The sequence below is a fragment of the Somniosus microcephalus genome, chromosome 13, assembly GCF_052327205.1.
Source record: "Somniosus microcephalus isolate GS21.2 chromosome 13, FLI_Smic_1.0, whole genome shotgun sequence".
NCBI classification, from domain to species: Eukaryota; Metazoa; Chordata; class Chondrichthyes; order Squaliformes; family Somniosidae; genus Somniosus; species Somniosus microcephalus.
Window position 1 is genome coordinate 163,046,008 of NC_140999.1, and position 19,034 is coordinate 163,065,041.

At 43.0% G+C, this 19,034-nt stretch overlaps 1 protein-coding gene across 2 annotated transcripts in view; it reads left to right on the plus strand.

The window, feature by feature from the left end:
* Positions 1–19,034, plus strand: part of rgs19 (regulator of G protein signaling 19) — a 180,043-nt gene that overhangs the window by 63,674 nt on the left and 97,335 nt on the right. For both annotated transcript variants that reach the window (XM_086005499.1, XM_086005500.1), the window contains exon 2: positions 15,106–15,239. In XM_086005499.1, the coding sequence (XP_085861625.1) occupies positions 15,142–15,239 (98 nt within the window). In that variant the 5' untranslated portion in view covers positions 15,106–15,141. The remainder of the gene's footprint in view (positions 1–15,105; positions 15,240–19,034) is intronic.

Sequence of the window (19,034 nt, forward strand, 5' to 3'; positions counted from 1 at the left end):
CTTCTCTGTATCTTTGTTCAGGTTCCTGACAGGTGTCATGAGCCACATGCTTAGGGGATACATCTTGTCCCCAGGCACCCAGTCTGACATCCAATGATCTGGGTGGCAGGGAAGGGGAGGAATGAGGTACAGGATAAAGGCATCATGACAACTGCCAGAAAACCAGGCACAGACCTGCATGATGTCGTCACACACCAGTTGCACGTTCAGTGAGTGGAAGCCCTTCCTTTTCATGTACAGTACTGGGTTTTGATGTGGAGCACACAAGGCTATGTGGGTGCAGCTCTGTCTACATGCTTTGCTCCCTCCATAAAGCAGGAGATGAATTTATTTGCCTTGGGAAAGAGCGCATCCGTGACCACCTTCATGCAGCAATGCATTGCAACTTGACTAATATTGCTTAGGTTACCTGTTGCAGCCTGGAATGACCCCGAGATGTAGAAATTCAGGGCCACAGTTGCCTTCAGAGCCACAGGCCTTGAAGTTGATGCTGGGCTGAAGCTGATGCTGCAACTCGTGACATAGCTCTGTCACAGCTTACTGTGAAGCAGAGCTGCCTTTGACACTGCTCCTTACTTAACTGGAGGTAAGAAATTCTAGTCCTGTAAACCTGCATGGTATGAGGCCTCCTCCCAGCAGCTGCAGGTCTCTGAATTCTGACTTGCTGCTCTTTCTCTTCCTCGTCCTCTAGCCGCAATAGCAGACCAAGCAGCACGCCCATGTTGCCAGAGGAAGTGTGTGCAGAAGCCCCTAAGCAGAGTTTCTCCTCCAGCTCCCAAAAAGTCAATCACAGCAAGCAACATAGACAGAAATAGTCATAAAAGCCCGCTAGCAGTCTGAAACAACTAACCAACTACTTAGCTAATTGCAGCTGAGGATCCCTTTAAATAATGTTACAGCATCCCTCCCACCCAGGACTTGTGGTGGGTTTTAGAATGGGCCAATCTGGCGCTCATAAAATTGAATTTGGCAGAGGGATCCTTAAATGAGTGCAGGACCCTCATTTATATACATTTATTATTAGGCTCCCGCCAGTTTCAAGTGGGCACCCTGAACGACCAAAATGCACCTGATTCAATCTGGTGTCTATAACACCTCCGGATCACCTCGGGCACGAGAGATCATGACAAGAAATTCAGAGACCTAAGGCCCATCTTATTGGTGCAAAATGTGTGGCTGAGAGTTGAATTTCTTCTCCCGCCCTGTGGGCTGAATTTTAACATCTAAAACAAGTGGGTTGGGGTCGGGTCAGACGTTAAAATTCAAAAAGTCTGAAACCTGACCCCAACCCACTCACCTCTGGGTTTAACGGAGGCGAGAGAAGGGGCGGGCAGCCAACCCGCTCCAGGAGGTGGGTTGGCTATTTAAATATTTGAATGAGGCCGGCAGTCTCTGATTTAACCTGCTTTTCAGGTTTTACAGTTGTCGGCCGGGTTTCCCAGGCCTCGAGAAACCCGGCAGTGGAAGGGTGGCGAGGACAACTTCGGGGAGAAGGTAAATGCCTTTACAGCACAGCTTGTGGGTCATGAGGAGTAGGGGTGCTTCTGCCCAGCCCCCCAAGACCCCCCCCCCACCATCAGCACCCACCAACCATACAAAGCTCCATCCCCCGTGATTATACCCCACCCCTCCCTGGTCGTGATTTGGACCTACCTTCTCCTGTGGCCTGCTCCGGACTTCCCGTCCAAAACTCCGCACCCCTGCCTACACCACCCACCCCTGTTAATATCCAGGGGTGTAACTTAACAAAAAAATGTATACTCACGTGTCTATTTTCTGGATTTCATATTTTAGTTTTTTTGCATACTGTACATTATTTTCACACACAAGGCATCATGCTGCATTTCAAAATAAACCAACTCTGTTAGAAAAATACTACTACATTGTACAGTTTTAGGACCTTGGGCAATCAATTATATCTGTTCGAGTCATGTGCCCTTAATCCTAAAATACTGTACAGCAACACATTATTATCGCTAGCACTCTGAAAATTCTGTCCTAATTCTCCACTTTTAGCACTAACTTTGACTTTCCAGGTTGCTTTTAATTATATAGTTATTTTGTAATGTATGTCTTTTGTTTATTTTTCATTATATTTTATCTATGCTACCTGACTCAAAATCACTTTTATCATTCCTGTGTTTTAATATAAATTAATACAATAAAAGTTGTGTGTTTCAGTGATTTAATTTAGAGAATGAAAGTGCCATATCAAATTCTTGTGAGAAACCAAAGAATCCCATTGAATCTCAATAAGAAACTAAAACATAGCAGCAAATATTGTAAACAAGAGCCTCAGAGTTACACAAAATCAATATCCAGCACAAGACCCTTGTAAGAAATTACCGAGAAATTAAAGTTTTGTGACTTGCATGAAAAACTGGAAAGAAAAATTAGTAGATTATAGTAAATTGTTCGGAGAATCTAGTGAAATTGTAAAACACAGTTGTAAGAAATCAAATCAAATCAAATCAACTTTTATTGTCATTGTTAGTGCACAAGTGCAGTACAACGAAATGTAGGCTTGCGGCTCCCGAGAGTGTACATTTAGATTAAGACATTTAAACATTCAACATACATTTGACTTGTAATACATTAACATAAACATAACCATAATAAAGTGCATTGGCAGATGTGCAGGCTTTAGAGTTTATTTGTGGAGTTCAGTAGGATTACAGCCCTGGGAAAGAAGCTGTTCCTAAATCTGGTCGTACGGGTGCGAATGCATCTGTAGCGTCTCCCAGATGGCAGGAGGGCGAACAGACTGTGGCTGGGGTGGGTAGGGTCTTTGATGATGGACCGTGACCTCCGTAAACAGCGTTTCTGGTATATGTGCTCTATGGTCGGTAGCCGGGTGCCGGTAATGCGTTGGGCAGTTTTGACTACCCGCTGCAGGGCTTTCCGGTCATAGTAGCTACAGCTGCCATACCATACTGTGATACAGTTCGTCAGGATGCTCTCTATTTATAACAAGGCAAGGAATTATTGTGAGGAAAAAGCACATGGCAGCACAGTCAGAAGATTACTTCAAGCAACAAAGGCTTTTGAATAAGAGCATATGGTGAATCTCTGAAAGAAGCAGGAGGATTATGGTAGAAAATCCTGAAAGTGTGAAGGTAAATTGCTTTGAGAGATTACAGTATTATGGCAATTCATTGAAAAAACTAGTTAATGCGGTGAATCCCAGGAGGAGTCAATGGGTAGCAAATCAACAAAGTGCTATGAGTATCTCATCAGATATTTGAGACAATTGTCAAAGTCCATCAGAATTCTTGCAAATTGCAATTACTGGGGATATTATGAATGTGATGAGTTGTGAAAAACCCAAGCGTGGAAAAGTATTGCTAGAAATGTGAGAGTCAAAGGAGAACAAGTGTGTGTTGGTCTGTCACAAAAAGATGAATGAGTTGTTGTAATAAGTGAAGACATGGGCAAATATTTCATTCCATTGCAATGTGTTAGAGGATTCATAAACATAGTGGGAAGATTTCTTACAGAGTAAGTTCACCAACCCCCTGTGCCCAGTGGGGTGCTGCACTCAAAGGAACATGACCTAGAGAATTGGTGCAACCTTGTAGCCCTCTCAGTAACCCATGGCTCCATGCTGGGAGTGCAGGTTGGTGACTGCACTTATTTTTTTTTTTAATGCAAATGTATTATTTAGCATTTACGATGCCATGAGTAATGATTGGTGAAATTGTCCCCTTATGTTTGTGATGACACTAATACGTAATGACCACAGGAAATCTTCTTCCTTGGTGTCAAGTTGCCGTGAAAAATATAGTGCTGAATTGCTTTGATAAGAGAAAGTATGATGGAAATTGGTGAGAAATAAGATTGTATTATATTGCTTTGAGAAACAATAGGAGTTGTGACAACTCCCTTAACAAATTTGAGAAACACTGTGGCAAATTACAATAAAATGAAGAGCAATGCTTCAAATCAAACTAAATTAAGAAAAAAAATAAGTTATATAGCGTGTTTCATGTCCACTGGATGTCCCAAGGACTTCACAGCTAATGAATTAATTTTTAAGCATAGTCACTGTTGTCATGTATGTAAATGCAGCACCCATTTTTTGCACAGCAAGGTCCCACAAACAGCAAATGAAATGAATAACTAGTTAATTTTTGTTGGAGTTTTGGTTGAGGAAGGAATTTTGGCCAGAATTTTGGCCAGGTTACCAAGCAAACTGTTCTTTGGATAGTACAATGGGAGATTTTGGGCTCGATTTTCATTGGGCCGTGAGGCGGGCTTTTAGGCGTGCAGGGGGTTAAAATCGCAAAACCTAGGGGTTGCAACCACCCCCCCCCCCCGGCCTGGTTCCCGCCTCCACGCCATTTTAACCTAGGTGTGTCTGATTGACCCGAATCAGTCCCGCCTGCAACAGGCGGGACTGGTCTTTAGGGCCCTTAAACAGCACTAATTGGCCTTTATAATCCCATTTTAACAGGCCCTCGCCTGTTTAACCCTTTTCCCACGTAAAACGCGCCTGGTGGGGATCACGCCTGTGAAACCTGGCGTGAACACTATTGGCTTGCTGACTATCAGCTGCAGGTCCAACATTAAAGAGGATATTTGATCAGTCATCATTTGCAGGTGGCAGGACTTTGTTGTCTCAGGTCTGGGGTAACTTTTACCAGGCCTACCCACACCTGTGGAAGGTTGGAGCCTCACACACTTCTCCAGTGTGACCTCCTGCGAGACCCCTCTCGCCACCCTCACTCAGCGCTTCCTCAACTGAGGCACCTACCAGAAGCATGGGAGGCCTTTTTTTCGTTCCCCTCTTGGCATTAGAGGACCTCCAGCCCCATTCGCAAAATGACACACGCCACAACTGCAGAAGTTGCCAGCAGAATTTTTATGAAAAACACACAACTGATGGCATTTTCACAAAATACACAGCATATCACCCAAGTGACTACCCATGTGACTATTTGTGCTTCATTTTCCTCTTACGGGTGCTCCTACGTAGTGGTTCCCCTGTGGCTTCAGCAGATGTGGAGGCCCCTTGCTCACTTTCCTGCTGCTCCTGCCTCGACACCTTTGGCGGGCGTCCTCTGGGATGGCGAGCCTGTGAGGGCTCGCCAGCAGTCTGCTGTTCTGCGGCTGTGCAGGGGTTGAGACCTCTATCTCCGTTGGGTGTGTACTCCGGCGGGGCTCTGACCGAGGGCTCTGCAGTGGCATGGAAGTGTGAGCGCTTGGAGAGGAGCCCCCACTTCCTTGAGGTCTGCCACCAACCTCCCTCTCATGGGTCAGGTCCCCCTCAGTGCCTGCAAGTGGCTTGAGAGCAGCTTGCTGCACATCAGGGCGGTCATGGGGACCCGTATCTACAATGGCAGTCCTACTCAGAAGGACTTCCATGAAGGTCTGGTTTCTCTGTTCAATAGATGTCCATCGCTCCTCAAGAGATGTCATTCTATTCTGAACACTCACCATGTTTTCCATACCCTGGCGACTAACCTCCTCCATGGCCGTAGCCCTCCTCTCCTCTACCATAGCCAGCCTTACCACGAAGGCAGCAATCATTTCCACGTAGGTAGCCATCCTTTCCGTGTTGATGCGTTCATGCGCCAATGACTCCACAAAGGCTCTGCTCATGTTCGCTATGGACTCCTTCATTCGCTCCACACTCGCAGCGACCCTAGAGACAAAACCTGCCAGAGACTCCTGCATCTGTGCATGGAGTTCCATCACCTCTGATCTTACGGATGGACCCAGAGGCAGAGGGTCGACATGCAGCTGAGCCAAGCTGGCAGAGTCCTGCGCCCTCCGACGAGGACTCTCCACTGCTGTCCCTGTCTCCACAATCTGCTGATGCTCACTTGTGAGCTGTGATACACCAGGTGACAACTCCACTCTATGTCCCGAAGGTCCCACTGAGGTGTGAGTGTCTGCGCTGGTGCTGGGTGCGCTTCTTTCTGCTGACGCTGCGCCCTCAGAGTTTGCAGATTCCTTTGAGGAGTTTGGCTGCTCAGGCTCTTCCTTCTGCACACTGGGGACAGGGGGCTCTCGATGGTCCTGTGGGGGAGTCAAGGAAAAAGTTAGAGATGTGATGCCAAGGTTACATGCACATTGCATTTTGCAGATGATCATAAGTCCATATGATGTAGCTTCAGAATCATTATCAGCGACTCATTCAATGCCAATGAGAGAGATGGAAAACTATTCTGTCACCAGCTTGCGGGGATGCTCCTGCCTGTCCTTCCCCAACGTCCACATCTCAGTCAGCCCCGGCAATCTCCAGGACGCCTTCCTCCCAGGGGATGAGCTGGGCTAATGAGGGAGGCCCTCCTGCTGTCCTGGCTCGCTCTTTCCTGTTGTGAGCTCTCTTTTCCTGCAATGAGGGAGACAAGTGGAGGTTGAATGAGAATGAAGGAGTGAGTGCAGAGATTGCATAGCATAGATACTTAGAAGGAGACAAAGATGGAGTGAGGTTGCAATACCAAGGGCCCTCCCTGTGTGTTGTCAGTTGTGTTCAAAGCATCAGAGTGAGAGGGAGTGTGAGGGCTGCATGGTGGCATAGTTCTGTGAATGTGAGCATAGAGAGAGAGGGAATGGGTAAGGGTGCATGGATGTGAGTGTCTAGTGGGATGTGCAGGAAGAGATTGCTAAAGCTGAGTGCTGGTGAGGAAAGGCAATGGGGATCAGATTGAGGGTGATGGAAACATCATACAGTACTTACTTTTCCAATGCGAAGAAGGTCATGGAATCTTTTCCAGCACTGCAACCACATTCTTCGTGTGAACCCCAAGCAGTTGACTTGACCTGCCACCTGTAGCCACACAGCCTTGGTCTGGCTGGGAGGCCTCTTCCTCCCTGAAGAAGGGAAGAGGACCTCCCTGTGGGCCCTAGCACCATCCAGTAATGCCTGGAGTGAAGTCTCATCAAATTTGGGGGCAGATCTGGCCCTCCTGCTGGCCGTTCCTCCTGCAGGCTCCTGTGCCATTTTAATGTTGAAGGTTGGAAGCCTGCAGAGGAAGCAAGGCTTGCTGTGGACCTTAAAAGTAGCAGCAATGATGACGTCATATTCTGCGACTTTCTGACTGGAAATACTCAATTGCCAAGGCTTCCCACACACTGGAAATCAATTGGCCAATTGTGTTAAATTTGCATCAATCTCATAGACCCATTTACAATCGTATCGGAATCACTAAATTCGGGGAACCCGCCAATTCCCCACACCTGAGATAAAATCGACCCCTTTATGTCCATTCAAACAGTCAGAAGGGGTTAAACTCTCATATGAGAAACAGCACCTTTTGAGTGTTCTCTCAATACTGCACTGGAATTTCAATCTAAATTATATGCTAAAATCTTGAAGTGGGGTTTGAAGCCACAAGCTTCTGGCCAAAAGTGCTACTGAACCAAAAACAATATGATTACATCTCATATCTGTACAAAATACAAACATTATTGGAAAATGCTTCAATAAATGAGAAGGTGCCACATCCTTATGAAAAAGCAATAATATGGCAGTGAATCCTTTAGGATATTAGTACAATGCGATTATTTAATAATGGAAATTAAAGGTCTTATATCAGAAATCAGAATCCTTGCCACAAATGAGTACATTGTAGGAAATTACTGTGAGAAAACAAAAGCATCAGGGCAAGCTGCTGTGTGAAGTAAATTGGCAACAAATCGCTGTTTACGACTCTGGGGCTAAAAATCCACAAAGGAAGCACATCCCAACGTAAATGCTAGGATGCCACTACTGGTGTCCACTAGTGCTGACTCTGATATTGTTTGTGGGATCAGGGGGAAGTTGCCTCATTTAAATGCCATCTTGGGTGCCCACCCACTGATGGGCCGTGATTTTGCCGACTGAGGTGGGTCCGGGGCGGCCAGGGTTGGTGTCGTGGTCCCAGCCTGCTGCTACTGCAGCCCGCACTCTCCCAGCGATTTTTTGTTGATTGGGCTTGTTAAGCCTGCCCTGCGAGGTTCCCGGCCAATTAATAGGAAGTGGGTCTGATTAAGTCATTTGATGATGCGTCATCAGCCGGTTTCCTTAAAGGGCCCATGTCCAAATTGATATCGACAGTTCTGCTGTCAGTATTCTGCAGCATTGAGGTGCTGCAAACACTGATGAGCAGTGCACAAAGGTCCACGGCTGCACCCAGACTCTCCCATGACTCCCTCCATAAGCACAAGCATATGGAGGGATTCACAGCACGCAGGGAGGTTCTCTTCCCTTCCCATGGGTGGAAGAGACCTCCCCAGGAGATCAACGCAGCCCGGTTGCACATTGCACAGGAGGGCAGAAGCAGGGATGTCGTCAGGAAGACAAGGCTGCTGTGGCGCAAGCCTTTCAATGATCTGAGCAGATCACGAAACATTACTGCCAAGGCACAATCAACCTCATCCTGCTGTGCTACTTAGCACATCCACATCACTCTGCCTTCCCTACCCTACTCTTGTACATCTTTACTCACACCAACTTACCTTGCACCTCCACCCATCCCTGCCCATCTCACTAACCATTCCTCACACTCACCCTCAACCTACTGCAAGCATACGAACTAACACACAAGGATAGGTACCTGGGCGGTTTAGCCAATGTTCATGTGAAGTTTCTGTTAATGTGCTGTCAAACATTGAAATCTATATTTTCAACAGTTTACCTTATTGGACAGATCTGTGCTCCCCTTTGGAAGTGTCTTAGTGAGTTCCATTGAATGTTGAGACATAACTTCCCCCTGCCCCCCAATTGTGAGGAGTGTGAAAGGAATGGCTTTGGCATTGTAGGGATGCTCTATGGTGCTGGTGTCAACCTGGCACATCATGTGGCAGCCAGGGTGTATTGCGTCAAGTGAAGTAAATCTGGCCATGGTGATGCCATCGCTGGCTTCCCGGGCAGCACTGTTGTCGGGTGCTGATGCCCCGTGTCCTGTGCAGCATCAGGTGATTGCGGAGAAGGTTGGTATTGTTGTTGCTGATGTTGGTGTGACTGGTGATATTGGTGCTGGGGCTGATCGTGGAGGGATTCAGAGGACCAAGGTGAGATTTTTTCAAGGGCACCGATGTTGCTGGAATAGATGGCAGCTGAAGTTGAGATGACAGAAGCGATCTGTTAGTGGTGAGAGAGCTTGCTCCAAGGAGGTGACAGTGGATAGAGAGTTTACTCCAAACACTTCCAAACTGCATACAGCTCAAAAGTGTCTTCCAAGTCCTGAAGGCTCAAGCTTCTGACATTGGAAAGTGAACAGCTGTGAAATGATAGCTTTCATACCACTTTTGCAGCTGTCACCTATTCACAGCAATGGGGAGACATAGAGAACCCAACCTACTTAGCTGATGTGATCTCCGAACGAAGTGAACCTCGTTAAAAATGTGGGAAACTAGAAATAGGCTGGCAAAATAGTAGTTAACAAGCATTTAATTATCTTAAATGCCTCCCCCGCCGCTTGGTGTCGGGTCCGTTCTGAAATCTTACATGGAGGCGGGTTCGGAGCGGGTTCCCAACCCACTGTCAATCACTTCAATATTGACAGCGGACCCACCTCTGAATCCACACTCTGAATGCCGGCAAAATCGCAGCCAAGGAACCTGATAATTCTGGCGTATATGTGTTGGCTCAGGATGAGGGTGGGCAAATTTTTCCACAAAGAAGTTATTCTTGCCCCCTTAGTAAAGGGGCCAAAATAAAAAAAAAACACATTAAATGACATTCCTCTGCTATTTTAACACAGCATTACCCTGTATATTTAAAACAGATTAACACCTCTGTTAAAATAGTGGACTGAGGAATGACATACCAACACGTTCAGCGTTTGCTTGCTAATGTCGTCCTCAGTCATTTCTAGGTTTAAATATTTGTTGGACTTGAGTTGGATCAAAGTGCAACACTTTGGGGTTAATTTTAACTTTTGTCAGGGGAATTAAATAGGCAGTTGTGGATCAGCAGCCCATTATATACCTCACCCAATTTTCCTTTCCAGAAAAATAAAATTGGGCAGGGCGTGTAATGTGCAACTGAACTGCAACTACCCGTTTTCTGCCCCCGCCAAAAGTTAAAATGACGGCCTCCCCACTATTTTAATACAGCTTGGTCTTTGGACAAGAATAAGTCAGCTGCTAAATTTACATCCCAATATGATTGATGAAATGCTGAAGAGCATATGAAAATGACCAACAACTTCAGTCTAAGAGTACAATAAAGTGGTTATTATGCATGTGACAAAAAAACTTGTTGCCCTTTCAAGCAATTTGCATATATTCCACAGCTGCTCTACAGGAAATACATAATAAAAACAGAAAATGCTGGTAATACTCAGCAGGTCAGGCAACATCTGCGGAGAGAGAAACAGAGCTAATGTTTCAGGTTGATGTTCTGATGAAAGGCCATCAACCTTTCTCTCTCCACAGATGCTGCCTGACCTGCTGAGTATTTCCAGCATTTTCTGTTTTTATTTCAGATTTCCAGCATCTTGCTTTTGCACAGGAAATGCATGTTCATACTGAGCATCTTAAAACCATGTGCATTCTTTCTTTACAATGTTTTAAAATAGTTCAGATACATAATTTATGGTAGACTTTGCCTCCATCAGCCTGTGAGTGGCCAGTATCATCTTGTATCCAGGTTGCAATTGGCTAACTATTATTAAGAAGAAAGAACCTAAGTTAAAACTGGCTAAAATAGTATGTATTTATGTAGTGCCTTATCACATCCTCAGAACACATAGTTTGAAGTTGAGTTGCTGTTGCGTAGACAAATGTGGCAGCTAAATTGAACACAGCAAAGTTCCACATTCAGCAAATCAATAAATGATTAGATAATTAATTTTTGGTGATGTTGGTTGCTGGAAGAATGTTGACCAGGACATCAGGAGAATCCCCTGCTCTTCTGCATATAGTGTCATGGAATTTTCTTTACAGCCACCTGAAGAGAAAGACAGAGCCTTGGTTTAATGTCTCACCTGAAAAACGGCACTTTCAACAACGCAGCGCTCCCTCAATACTGCACTGAATAATATGTTCATGTCTGCAGTAGTACTTGAACCCAAAACTTCTGACTCAGTGACAAGTGTAACCAGTTGAGACAAGTATTAGATACTTGATCATACATAATGAAATGCTATAGTGAAACATATATTCTGATTGCCTTGCAAGAAAATAAACCATTGTAACATAGGAACATTCAACCCCTCGAGCCTGTTCCGCCATTCAATGAGATCATGGCTGATCTGCGACCTAACTCCATCAGGCAAATCCTGATAGAAACAAGGATCTTGCTATGAATTCATTTAAGAAACGTCTCAGAGTCCTTTGTAGAAAGAGGGCATTAAAAACAGTTTTACCAAGAAAAGTCATACTGCAGGAAGGAATAAGTAAAGACTTGTTTTCACCTCTTTCCTTTCAGCCATATGATATCCATGCTGATTATGAATTTGATTTCCATACTTTTGCATGCTTATGTTTCAGGGAAACCATGATGTACTGATGCAAATTTATATAGCAAAGATAAATACTGGAGATAAAAATCTGAAATTTGCTCCATCAACTACATTTTGGCTGTTCTGAAGATAAATTCCAATTCAAACTTATATTTATTCAGTCAATTTACACGCCTGACTTTTAACTTCAGATTGTGAAAATAAAGGACTTTTGATTTGATCTTTCAAGTCACATTTGAAGATGAAATTGAAATCTAAAAAGCACACAATAAATACAAAAAGCTACATATGAATGAGAAAACAAATTGAGAGTGCGTGGAAACCTCCCTCAAAGTTTTAATGGTGTGATATTTTTCAGGGACTCTGAAGTGTAGTACAGTGGTCACAAAGCGAGCTGGTGAGTTGTTGGTTTGTCCACTTCTGTACTATCACACAATAAAGCTAATATTGGCACCTGGTTTTATACCTGTAATTGAGTAACATTACATATTTGTTTGGCTAAGAAAGTCCTGCAATATGTGCTCGACAACTTGTTTAGGTAACCCTTCAAATTCTGCACTGTTTTACATATCAAGGGCTGGATTTTACTTACCGAGATGAGTTGGGGGTGGGACTGCTGCCTTCCGGGTTCTATTGCCGCCCCCAGCGAATTCCGACGCACAGACGCTATTTTCCTGATTGGCCTTGTTAAGCCCTCCCTGCGGGCTTGCTGGCCAATTAAGGGAAAGCTGATGTCAGATGACGTCAGTTGATGACGCTTCATCTGCCGGTTTTCTTAAAGGGACATGAACCATCTATTTTTGACAGATGATATGACAGTGTTTGACAACACTGAGGTGCTGTCAAACACTGACAATCACTGTACAAAGGTGAGCCCTTGCACCGAGGCTCTCCAATGACTCTCTGCTTAGGATAAAACAGATGGCAGCTGCAGGTGAGGGTACAGAAGCGATCTGTCACTTCTCCCAATGAGGTGAGGCCACACAAATACATCAAAGCTTGTCACCTACAGAAAAATCTAAACACATTAAAAATGACTTTCCTAACATTTCTTTACCTCTGATACTCACCAGTGTCCCATTGTATCCTTCACACCACTTCTGCAGCTGTCATCTATGCACAAACATTACAACAGACCCACAGCACGTCTTACTTACCCTGGTGGTGTTCCCTGACATTGGGAAGCCCACAGCAGAAGTCACAAAATGGGAAAAAGCCTCTTAACTGCCTGTTAACTACCTGTTAACAGACACTTAAGTGGCTATAATCCTCTTCCTGCCTCTAGGAGTCAGGTCCCTGTGCAAATCGGGGACCGACTCCCGGGAAGATTGTTTGGAGGCGAGTTGGGAGCGGGTTCGGGACCCGCTCCCATTCTTTTTGATTTTCCCAGCAGTCCCACCTCCAAACCCGCCTCCTCAGGGTTGGTAAAATCCAGCCCCTAATCTCTCCAACAGCCAAAATAGTTTTAAAAGGATACCATTTTCATGAACTTGTTTGGCGGACTTTTGTTTTGCAAGGTTACTATACACAGCCAAAAACCGTGCTGAAATGCATCATTAATTTGCTTTTTGTGTCATATTATCATGATAGAAATAACACTCACCACAGAGTTAAGGGCAGTTTCTCTGAATGGTTGGAAGTGGGTATCAGCATCCTACAGAGTTCTGTTCTGGAACCACGTCTCTTCCCTGTGTACATCAATGATTTAGATATAGGGCTAGAATGAGTGATGCCCAAATTTGCAGAAAATATTAAAACAGAAGACATAGTAAATAATTCTGCAGATCCAAAGAAGCTTTGAGGGAATATTGATAAGATGGTGGAAGAGGCAAAAAGTGGCAGATGGATTTCAATGTAAGTAAATGTGACGTGGTACATGTTGGTCATAAAAAATAAAATAATGCATTGAATAGGGAAAAGCTGGCTGATGTGGAAGTGCAGAGGCATTTGGGGATTCAGGTTCACAAGAAGCACCTCAAGTGAATAAGGGATTTAAAATGGCTACTGCAGGATTTTATGGCACGAAGTATAGAATATAAAAGTTGAAAACAGAGGAGATGAAGGTTGATTTTAGAGAAGTGCTTAAAATGATGAAGGGTTGAGGGGTCTAGAATGAGGGGACATGGATATAAGATTAAATTTTTACAGTGGGTTGTACGTCTGTGGAATTCACTGCTGGAGTTAGTGATTGAAGCAGAAATCAAGTCAACATTTAAAAACAGGTTAGATAGGTGGTTGAAGGAAAGGGTGATAAAGCGATATGGTTACTGGGTAGGCACATGGGATTAAGACTACTGCTCAAGTGGTGGATAAACACAAACGTTTATTGGTTAGGCTGAGCAGCCTTTTTGTGTGTTGTAATTTCTATGTAATGTAATTCTATGTCATCATGTACTCAGTATTACACTGAAATGGCAGCTTAGTTTATGTGCTCATGTCCTGCGGTGGGGCTTTCAAGGTAAGAATGCAATCAACTCTGAGTGAAAGTAATTACATTTTTATTATTACAGTGTCCACATTAAGGTTATTTGACACTTTTTTAAAAGTTGAAAATCAACTGACACTTCCGTGCAGTACCGAGGGAGTGCTGCACTGTGGGAGGTGCCGTCTTTCAGATAAGACTTTAAACCCTCTCAGGTGGATGTAAAAGATCCCGTGACACTATTCGAAGAAGAGCAGGGGAGTTCTCCCTGGTGTCCTGGCCAATAATTATTCCTCAACCTGGTCATTACCACATTGCCATTGCTGTTTGTGGGAGCTTGCTGTGCGTGAATTGGCTGCTGCGTTTCCTACATTACAACAGTGACTACACTTCAAAAGTACTTCATTGACTGTAAAGCACTTTGGGATGTCCTGAGGTTGTGAAAGGCGCTATATAAATGCAAGTCTTTCTTTGAGTTAACATTCGCTAGACTGAATTATTAATCATAGTTGTCCAAAGTAATTTCTAGGGATGGAGATGGCCTAAATTTCATTTAAGCCTGGCAGCCAAGAATATGAGCTGGATCCTGGGACTGCCAGTATACATCCATGGTTAGACCAGATCTTTCCAGTCAGGGGAGCCATGGACAGATCTGCCACCACCCCCCTTTACCCCGCAAATGAAGGGTATGTCGGAGGGAGTTCCCGGGATTCTCCAGGGTATTCCATCCTTTTATGCTCTTGAAGGGTCTCAACTCACGGCAGTTGAGGCCAAGTCGGAGTCTCTTTTTGAGGCCTTCTGAAGGCCCCAAATGTTTATTACAGTAAAGCATATATGCACAATTTCTTCAGGGTTTCTGCCAGTCTTCTGCTTAAGTTACAGCAGGGTTTGAGAGAACCCCATTCTACCCCACATGCTTTAACAAAGGGTATATTTTTGTACCAGTTTTCTTTGTATAATCAAAATATCTTATTAAGTTCAACTGCTACAGACAGAATACACTAGAATGTGTACTGTAATTGTATTGCAATGAAGAGGAAAATGTCATGATACCACAGGAAAATGCACTTACTACACCACAGGAAGTAGGAAGTTGTCTCATGTTCTTTGTGGAGTTTATTGCTACAAAAAAAGGCTAGAAAAATGTGCAATGAGTTGAAATTAATTTTTGTGTATACAGTAATACCAGAACCTTTGCTTTTCTCTGCATCAGGTTTGTTAAATAGGGAATTTATAGCATACATACAAACATTACAGTGTTTCCAAACTGTATATTTCTTATTTTAGTGCACAAGATCTGAACAGAGCAAGAAGAAACAGCAGATGTCGCAGAATGAGAACTCCACCACAATGCAATCTGCAGGCAACCATAGAACAAATACATGCTGTTTCTGTTGGTGCTGTTGCTGCAACTACTCATGGTATGTCCTTCATTCTATTTGGCCTGTATATATCTAAGTAAATATTTGTGAACCAGATTCCAGCATCTAAGAATATATAAAGATTCTAAAGAATAATAAACTTCAGTTTGAATTACTCACAGTCCACTTTTACCGTTTGTTGTTTCTTTCAAACTTATATTTATATAGCATCTTTTGAATCCTCAGAATATCCCAAAATGGCTCACAGCCAATTAATTACTTTTGAAGTGTAGTCACTGTTTTGTAGGCAAACAGGACAGATAATTTGCTCACAGCAAGGTCCCACAAAAATCAAATGAGATGAATGACAAGATAATCTACTTTTGATGATGTTACTTGAGGGAGGAATGTTGGCCAGAACGTTGGAAGAGCTCCAGGCTCTTTTCAAATAGTGCCATGGGATCATTGACGCACACCTGAATAGACAGATGGAGCCTCAGTTTAACATTCCATCCAAAAGATGGCACCCCTGACAGTGCAGTGAACCAAATGATTACATTTACTCTGAAAATGAATAATTACATTTTAGCAAACTTTTTTTATATCTTCCACTTTTACATGATGAGTATTCTGTATTCCTGCAAACGTATTCAGGATGTATATGTCCATATGGATTATGTGCAGGGATTTTAAAATTAATTCTTAATTAGGATATGATCATGGCTTTGATTTATTTGAAAACTATTTGCTTCTCAATGTACATGATACAGACATTACATGAGAAAAATTTCTGTGAAATCAAATATAGGAGTAGGCCATTCAACCTATCAAACCTGCACTATTTTGTTAGCCTTGTTAGCACTATTTTTAAAACACAGTCCCCAGCCTTTTTATATTTTTTAATAATATACTTAATTCTCAAATAAGGTTCAATCTCAACTATTAAGCACCTCAATTAATTTTGCACTAATTGACTTCTGTGATGTTGTGTTCCACTTTCTTCTTATTTTAAACACCTCAATCAGATCATCCCATAAACTCCACATCTACAGGGTATATAATATAAATTTACCCACACAGGTAGAATTATAAAAACACTGAGCAGAAGGAGGCCATTCAACCCATTGGGCTTGTGCCAGTATTACCTCTTCAGCTTTCTCTCATTCTGTTTCCCTACCCTTTCTGCTAATAATTAGACTTTGGTATTTTGCGACCTAAAATGTTCTGGGCAAATGTTTTTTTCTAAGTTTTAAGTTAGTAGTACAGGAAACTTTGGTTTACCTGGAGGTTATATGTCTGGAATACTCGATCTAACGGCAAAAATCAGGAGCCATTTTCTATATGTTTTTTTAGTTCTCATTGCTTTTTTTTTCCCAGTCAAGCACTGCAAGGCCTGTAGCTATAGCAACAGCTTCAGCTACAGATGCTTGCAGCTGCAGCTGACTGTTTTGAAGCTGTTGCTAAGCAACAGGGTTTGTTGATTCACACGGAGCTTCTCAGTTCAGTATGTTTAAACATTAACTCTGGTACGTCTGGCACTTTTGATGTTACGGCACCAGCTCGGTCCCATCAGTGCCGGATATCAGAAAGTTTCCTGTATGTTTTTTATCAGAAAGCTGGTTATATTAAATAAATGTTGTTCTGTGAGAAATTAGTGATTTCTCAAATGAGAATTGAAATGTAATAGTTTTAGATTAGACAGACATGAGGGGGGGCAAAAATCTCGGCCCATATTTTCCGATCCCTACGGGTGTGTACGAGGTGTGTACCCACCTGTAGGGACATCAGAAATGCTGGTTTCAGGTACGCGAAGCGCCTGCGCTGAAAACCGGCATTTCTGATCTGTCAAGAACCCTCTTGACAGATTGGACGCCTGCCCTGGAGAAGGGCCTCTGCGGGGGGAGAGTTCCACTTTCTGCAGAACCTCCGCCCGCTGAAAACCCTTAGAAATCTTACGCCTGGTAAAAGCATAAGACCTGCTTTTACCAGCATAAGAGTTTTAAAAAGTTTTTTTTTTTTTAATTTTCACTCATTTATAATTTTAAAATACTTTTAAAAAAGGTAAGTTTATTTTTAGCCCCGTAAAAATCTTTAATTATTTTTTTCCAAAAATGTAATATTTGTTTAAAATATTTAATTTAATGTCATTTTAACTCATTTTAAAAACGTGATGGTTTTTTAAAAATTTATTTAATGTTTTGATGTCTTTTTTCAGTGATTCCCCATTCATACTTTTGAGAGGTCTATGTCAAAAGTATGAAGGGGGATTCCCTTCTCCCATTGGCTCGCCTGGCCCATGTGAACCCAGGGACGCTTGCGAACCGCATGTGCCCCTGGGATACCTGGGCCCTGCGCATTTCGTCGTGGAGAGGCCCAGGAGCGGAAATGGCCGGACCTCGGGAGCCCTCTGGTAAGGGCGTTGATTTTTTTCCCGACAGGAGGCATCCGCACGCAGGAAGCTTCCTATCAGAAATTATGGGCCATTATCATCTTGAGTGGAAAATAAAATTGCCAGTGGGTTTAACACAAGTGCAGCTGCTGTAAATCTACTACCACCTGCAGATAGAAAATCTATCCGAGTATATCTATACCCTTGAGTAGAAACGTTATCATATGTAAGAAAGAACTTGCATTTATATACTGCCTTTCATATCCTCAAGATGCCCCAAAGTTCCGCATAGTCAATGAATTACTTTTGAAATTTAGTCATTAATGTGGCAGCCAATTTGCACACAAAAAGGCCCCACACAAAGCAAATGAGCTAAATGACCAGTTAATTGTTTTTTGATGGTGTTGGCTGAGGGAGAAATATTGACCAGGACATTGGGAGAACTTTCTGCACTGAAGCTGCATTTATATAGCACCTTTCATGTCCTCGGGATGCCCAAAATACTTCACAGCCAATGAATTACTTTTGAAGTAGTCACTGTTATTTTTTTAGGCAAACACGAAAGCCAATTTGTGCACAGCAGTGGGAAGAATGGCCATTTAATTTGTTTAGGTGGTATTAGTTGAGAGATGACTATTGGCCAGGACACCAGGATAATTCCTTGCTTTTCTTCCAAAAAGTGCCTTTGAATCCACCAAAACAGGTGGCTGGGGTATTGGGTTATTAACTTCTCATCCAAAAGACAGCACATTTAAAAAAAAATTAGCAATGCCTCAATGCTGTCGGCCTAGATTTTGTCTTGAACGCATAACCTTCTGAATCAAAGGTATGAGTACAACCAACTGAGATAAGCTGCTATTTCTGATGTTCAAGACGATGTCCTATTCCCCAAAAAAAGCAAATGTTAGCAATTGTGGAAAAACAAAAAGGATCTCGTCCTAGTAAAATTTTGTTACTAACATTAGTTTCAAAAAATGTTAGTTGCAAAAGACAACTATACTATTGCTTTAAATATAAGATGTACCACAGATGTAAGTCATAAGGTTAACTCACAAATGACAAGCAAATTCCAAGTGAAAAATTTTCACCTTATTTGGTGGGAATTAAATAAAACAAATTGTTACATTAGGCCGTATTTTCGTCCAATATTCTTAGTGGAAAAGTAGACAAATTAAAAGGGCTGTAATGTTGGCAAAAATCAACTCTTACTTATTAAGGTAATAAATGAGGATCTTGTGCAACTTTCTGCAGCTGCACAGTCAAATCGAAAAGTAACTATTTTATTCCATTTCAGATCTGGAATTAGTTACTTTAAGGAAGGGAAAGATTTCAAAGCATCACCAATTTAGTAAAAGAACTGAATAGTAAAAAGAAGTTTTCTGCTCGCGAGCATGGGTTTAGTGGCCATTAGCAGGTACATCTCTGTGGAGCAGGATGAAGAGAGGGTGGCTTGGGGCACAGAGAGC